General features: G+C 62.0%; 2 protein-coding genes across 10 annotated transcripts in view; one reads left to right on the forward strand and one right to left on the reverse strand.

Annotated features, from left to right (window-relative positions):
* TMC6 (transmembrane channel-like 6) overlaps window positions 1-2,009 on the reverse strand; it is a 19,803-nt gene extending 17,794 nt beyond the window's left edge. For 2 of the 6 annotated variants that reach the window (XM_010856257.1, XM_010856256.1), the window contains exons 1-2: window positions 356-1,904; window positions 26-121 (exon numbers count right to left, since the gene is read on the reverse strand). The gene's annotated coding sequence lies outside the window, so the exon portion shown is untranslated. Of the gene's footprint in view, window positions 1-25; window positions 122-355; window positions 1,905-1,926 lie in introns of those variants that run through there. The other 4 variants (XM_010856258.1, XM_010856252.1, XM_010856254.1 and 1 more) reach the window with 3 other exon arrangements.
* A 68-nt stretch (window positions 2,010-2,077) lies between these two features.
* TMC8 (transmembrane channel-like 8) overlaps window positions 2,078-6,002 on the forward strand; it is a 23,693-nt gene continuing 19,768 nt past the window's right edge. For all 4 annotated transcript variants that reach the window (XM_010856249.1, XM_010856248.1, XM_010856250.1 and 1 more), the window contains exons 1-8: window positions 2,078-2,159; window positions 2,793-3,034; window positions 3,236-3,384; window positions 3,761-3,910; window positions 4,209-4,294; window positions 4,812-4,948; window positions 5,214-5,361; window positions 5,733-5,903. In XM_010856249.1, the coding sequence (XP_010854551.1) occupies window positions 2,883-3,034; window positions 3,236-3,384; window positions 3,761-3,910; window positions 4,209-4,294; window positions 4,812-4,948; window positions 5,214-5,361; window positions 5,733-5,903 (993 nt within the window). In that variant the 5' untranslated portion in view covers window positions 2,078-2,159; window positions 2,793-2,882. The remainder of the gene's footprint in view (window positions 2,160-2,792; window positions 3,035-3,235; window positions 3,385-3,760; window positions 3,911-4,208; window positions 4,295-4,811; window positions 4,949-5,213; window positions 5,362-5,732; window positions 5,904-6,002) is intronic.

Here is a 6,002-nt window from a genome sequence, read left to right on the forward strand (position 1 = left end):
AGGGTCCCACATCCTGGCCGCTTACCTGGGGGGCGCTGGGGAGCGGGGACGGGCGGCGACTCACCTGTCCCCCGCCCCTGCCCAGCAAGGGCCGCCGGGAACTGTGTTCGGACTCCACCAACTGCGGGAGGGACCGAGAGGTCAGAGGGAGCGAGTGGACAACCCGAGACGAGGCAGACCTGGCGGAGCCACAGAACTGCACCGCCCAGCCCGGCCCACGTGGTGACCCGCCTCCGATAAGTCACGTGACCCGACGGCGGGGTTGGGGAGGGGGGCGCCCCGCTTCTCCTGCCCATCGAGCCCTCGACGAACTGTGCCCTCTCCCCGCCAGCTTTCGACCCTTATCCTCACCCACCCAGAGGTCTGAGCAGGATGAAGGCGGCCGAGTATCTAGAAGCCTTCTAGTCTCTGGTCGAAGCCAATTTCTGTGGGACTCAGTTTCCCCAAGTTTCAAACGGGGACAGTAATCGCAGACCTGCCCGCTTCTCAGAGCGATGATCAAAATAACACCAGGCAGCAAAACCACACGAATGGGGCCGGCCCTGCCACACCAGATTGGGTAACCCCTTCCTCCTGCACAGCCTCCGGCAACTCCCGCAAACTGTCTGGTGGAACCTGGGGCTTATCTCCGCCCCAGTCTGGGCGTGGCTTTTGCTGTTTCTCCCGCCGAGTTCCGGCACACTTCCTGTGTGCTAGATGGGGACTGTCCCCATTCCTATTTGCTCAGTTATTCCCCCACAAGGCAGGGTGGGGGGCACCGGTGACCCTAGTTCAGAGATGAGGAAGCAGGCTGAGTGGTCAGTCAGCCTCCAGGGGGGTCATCCACCACGACCTGAATCTTGTCCACCCAGGAACTCTACCTAGAAAGCTGACCTCGAGAGAGTCCGGGAGAGGGCCAGAGGAGAGTCCCCTGGGTTTGAGAAAAGGGTGGCCTCTGGACAGTGGTGGGAGCCATTCTTGGCTGGGAGAAGCCTGGGAAGGTGGGCAGTGAAAGTGAGCTGGAAGGCAGAAAGGAAGGAGAGGGCCCTCCTGGAGGGGAGGACAGGTAGGCCAAGCCAGGATGTCCACACAGAGTCTTTACCTCCGGCTGGGTCTTGGCGCAAGCACCTCAGCATGGAGAACAAGCCCTGCCTAGTCCCTGCCTCTCCCTGCCAACACTGTTCCCCGCCCTGCACGCCCATGCTCCAGCTTGTTGTATTTGCACGATCCCAGGCCCAACTTGAAAGTCACCTCTTCCATGGAGTCTTCTGGGATTGACCCCTGTTGGAGCATGTGGCACTTTCTATTGACATGTACATTTGCCAGTCCATTTCACAGCTCTCGGGCCCCTCTCTGTGCTCACTGTGTGCCCAGCACCAGCACGCAGCCTGGGGCATAGAGGAGGGGTCTGGAAAACCAGGAAGGGGACTGCGCAGAGAGGCAGGAAAACCTCTGAGCTCCTTAGAAATGACGGGGCCCTGAAGGAGGTGGAGAGGGAGAAAAAGCAAGGGCAGGATCGCGGGGCCTCCCACGGGGTCCCAGCAGAGAGAAAGGGGCCAAGAGGTCTCTGAAACAAGTCGCTGGGGCGGGGCGTGAGTGGAGCAGGGGCGTGAGTGGAGCCGGTTCCTGAGCGCTTCCTACAGGCCAGGCGCCGGGCCGACTCGGCTCAAGTGCCGATGATGGGAGGCGGGATGTTGAGAAATACCGCCAGGGCCGGCAGCTCCCAGTGATGGGACCCACCCACTAAGTTTTTGTACTCTTCGCGCCTTGCGAGCCCAGCACAGCCCGCCGGGGCTCCCGGCGGATAAGAGGCGGGGCTCGCAGCCCGCCACCCGCAGCCCTGCGGGGTCAAACCCTGGACCCAGACGCCGTGTCGCCAGCCCGGGTGCCCGGCGGGAAGGGGCAGGGCAGGACCCCAGCGCAGCGCTCAGCCGCGGCGCCTCTCACCTGCCCGCCCGCGCCCCTCGCCCCGGCAGGAAGTGCGGGCCTCGGTGCAGAGCGGGGAAACTGCCGGAGGTCGGGGAGAGAAGAGTACAGAGGGGAGAGGCGGCGACCAGAAGGTGGGGAGCTACGGTTCCTGTCATGTGACCCCGCTCCCCTCGACTCTCGCAACCCTGCCCGGCGTGGCGGGAGCCGGTCGGAGGACGGTCTCCTCCGGGCACTTGGTCTCTGGAGCCCAGGTGAGTGGGTGCAGAGTTGTGTGTGGGGGGTCAGGCGGATCGTCAGAGGAGTGGGAGAGAGAATTGAAGCCCAGAAGCTGCTGGTGGCTGGCCGGGGGAGGGGTGAGAACCGCAGCTGAGCAGCAGAGGGGCCCCTTCCTTCCTCCCTTTCCCACCGCTGATGCTGTAGCCACGCCCCCCCATCTGGGTTCCTTGGGGAACCCTGGTGGCCCAGACCCGGGAGCTGGACCACCAGATGGAAGACAGAGGAGGTCCCAGCAGGTCCAGATTCGAGGTGCTGCTGCAAATGCTGAATCCTGGGAACTGTTGGGGTTCGGGGCCGGAACTATTTCGGTCCCAGTGGGAGAATCAGCACGTGGAATTGTCTCTTGCCAAAGGGTGCTGGTGAAGGCCTGTGGCCCCTGGGAGCAGGTTGGAGTAGGGCAGAGCTGGCCTTGTGGCCCCACCGTGCTTAATGGTGGCCCCACCTGGCCTTAGCTTCCTTTGTGACGTCCCATCTTTCGGAGCCCTTAGGACTCCTTTCTCCCCATTTGATAGATGGGAACACTGAGGCCATATGTTGCTTTGACACGTGGCTGGACACTGAGCCAGATCTCCTCCAACAGTATTTCTCTTCATTACTGACCATACCAGGGCCAAGACTGTGAGGCTCCCTCAACAACCACCCCACATCTCTCCCAGGAAGGGGCGCGTTGCCGCCCCAACTTCCACCCCACCGCAGAGATGCAGAGGCAGTGGTCGGTGCAGGCCCCAGGGGAGCCAGAAGCGGAGCCAGGGGGCGAGGAGCTATGTGAGCAGGAGATGAAGCGGCTGTGCCTCTCCCAGCAGCCGGTGCGGGTGCTGCCCTACGCCATGATGGACAAGCGCTTTATCCGGTGTGTGCCGGAGAGCCCTGCCTAATACTGCGGAGGCCAAGCAGTGAGGGTGGGGGTGGTGGGGAAATGCACCTGTTGGACGGGCGCGGGGTGGAAACATCAGCCCTGGAAAGACTTTGGCCCAGGGTGCTGCTCTGCCTGGCCAGGTGAGCATGCTGGCTGACTCAGGGCAACCCCCTCCCCATCACCACCCCATCCCAGGCAGCTACGGGAGCCCGAGGGGGTGAAGACCTCCTGCTGGCAGCAGTGGCGTCGCAGGCGGCAGACTGCGGGTCGGCGACTGGGGGAGGCAGCTCGGCGGCTGACCCGGGGCTGTGGGCTCTGGGAGGGGGCTCTCTACGAGATCGGCGGTACGACCTGAACCCCAACCCCCACCTTCCTCTTCCCCTCTCTGGAGTCTCAGCGTCTAGTTTAGAAACCAGAAGAGGGCATCACCCCCCTTTGCCGTTGCACCGTTTCCACCCCTCCACCAATCACCCCTGAATCACGTGGCTTTGAGGTCACACACCCGCCTCTGCCCCCAGAGCCAGTCCCCCAAAACGTTGGTGGACGATGGCGCGCCCTCGTGGCTGTTAGAGGTACTGCTAGGCAAGCCTGCGGAACTGGCCATTAAACTGAGGTCCTGGGGAGGCTAGTCACCCACACCCTCCCTGGGTTGGTCAGCCCTAGGATGACCAGTCGGGCCCACAGCTGGGCGCCTCCTGACTCCCCTGCTGTCCCCCGCAGGCCTCTTTGGCACTGGAATCCAGTCCTATTTCACCTTCCTTCGCTTCCTGCTGCTACTTAACCTGCTGACCCTGCTTCTGACCAGCAGCTTTGTCCTGCTGCCCCTGGTCTGGCTCCGGCCCCCTGACCCAGGACCGGCTCTGAACTTCAGTGAGTGCCCGGCCCATGGAGAGAACAGTTCCCCTGAGCCCACCTGAACCCTGGGGGCTGGTCCAGCATTCCCATGCTGGGACAGCCCCAATCCTCTGTGTCCCAACCCTGGGCATCAACCTGCTTGGGTCCAGCCCTGAGACTCTGCCTGACCTTACTATTTGCATGCCAGCCTCCTGACATGCCCTCAGGACCCTTCTCAGGCCTCCCGAGATTGGGGGCTATGGAGTGGGAGGGGCAGAGCCTCCCCTATGCCTTGGGGACCCTCCCCTATGGGACCCCTCTCCCTTCTTAACAGCTCTCCAGTGTCCTGGTAGTGGCCACCTACCCCAGACCGGTGTTTCCAAGTTCAACAATCTACTCTGGAATGTTTTTACCGGCAGGGTGAGTGAGTCTGTCCTGGCCAAGGAGTAGGGAGGCTGGGGGACCTGAGGATATGGCCTCAGGAGACCCCAGTCCAAGATGACCCCCGACCCCTCCAAGGGCATGCTGGCTTCTAGGGGGACAATCCTTCCTAGACAGGCTGTCTGGGTCAGCAGCCGAGTCACGAGAGAGGCTGTGGCCACTGTGCACCATCCAGGCCCATGCATGTGCCCATAGCCCTCAGAGCCCAGGTGGGGTGGGGGTACGAAGGACAAGAAGGGAAAAGTGTCCGGGCTTCTGGGATAAGCACCACCTTACCCTCATTCCTGGAAGCCACGGCGTGGTTCCTGTATGCAGTTCTGGCTTTTTCTTCCAAGCTGTGTGTCCTTGGGCAAGTTGCCTAACCCCTCTGGGCCTCTGTGAAATGAGGATACTCTTATTCTCTACCTGATGGGGTTATTGTCAGGGTTACTGTGTTAATAGCAAGAAAACGCTCAGCACACAGCCTGGGTCTGTTATCGTTGTCTGACATCCACAGGCCTTCAACAACACCTATCTCTTTTACGGAGCGTACCGGGCGGGGCCCGAAAGCAGCTCGACATACAGTATCCGCCTGGCCTACCTCCTGAGCCCACTGGCCTGCCTGCTCCTTTGCTTCTGTGGGATTCTGCGGAGGTGAGAGCAGAGCCCCGGGTCTCCCCTGATCATTCCTCCTCAGTGTGGTACCCTCAAGCTGGTGGGGAGTCCCTGCCGGCAGACTCCAGGCCCGGAACTCTGCATTCCCAGCTGCAGAACTCAGGGGCAGAGCCATGACTCCTGTATCCCCACCCCACCCCCAGTCAGGCCAAGGTCCAAGCCTGCCCCTGGGGCTGCCCGGGGCTTCCCACCCCAGATCAGGGCTGAGCCAAGGCTGAGCCCTGCCCCCCACCGCCCCCTCCAGGATGGTGAAGGGGCTGCCACAGAAGATGTTCCTGGGCCAGGACTACCGGTCGCCTCTCAGTGCAAAGGTCTTCTCGTCCTGGGACTTCTGCATCCGGGGGCAGGAGGCCGCCACCATCAAGAGGCATGAGATCAGCAATGAATTCAAGGTGTGTGCATGAGGACGTGCATGAATGTGAGATGTGAGTGTAGGTGTGGATGAGTGTGAGAGAACATGGGACTTTGTGTATGAGTGTGTGGCTTGAGTGTGGGAGCGTAAGAGTGTGTGCACACAGGATTTTCCAGCTTGAGGGAAGTGGGGTGCTGGGCCATGTTGGGGTGTGAGCACGCACCTGCATGGTGCTGGAGTGGGGGGCTCTGGATAAAACCAAGCTGTCTGTCCCCAGCCTACTATCACCCCAGCTTTGCCTAGGGCTTGCAGCCTGTCTCCCCACCCACACCAACCTGGGGCTGTTTGCTGGCCCCGCTGCCCTTCCACCTGGGCCAGCCCTAACCCGTGCCTGCCCTGCCCCCGTGACAGATGGAGCTGGAGGAGGGGCGTCACTTGCTGCTCCTGCAGCAGCAGACCCGGGCTCAGAGGGCCTGCCACCTGCTCACCTACCTTCGGGTCAACGTCCTCATTGGGCTCCTGGTGGTTGGAGCCATCAGCGCCATCTTCTGGGCCACCAAGTACTCGCAGGACAACAAGGAGGTGCCAGGCGGCTGACATGCATTTATTTCATCCCAGCCAGATCTGGGGGAGGGGATGGGATGGCCCCACTCTGCAGGAGAAGAAACTGAGACTGCGAGA

This window comes from Bison bison, unplaced genomic scaffold (assembly GCF_000754665.1).
Source record: "Bison bison bison isolate TAMUID 2011002044 unplaced genomic scaffold, Bison_UMD1.0 scf7180017864371, whole genome shotgun sequence".
Classification (NCBI taxonomy): domain Eukaryota; kingdom Metazoa; phylum Chordata; class Mammalia; order Artiodactyla; family Bovidae; genus Bison; species Bison bison.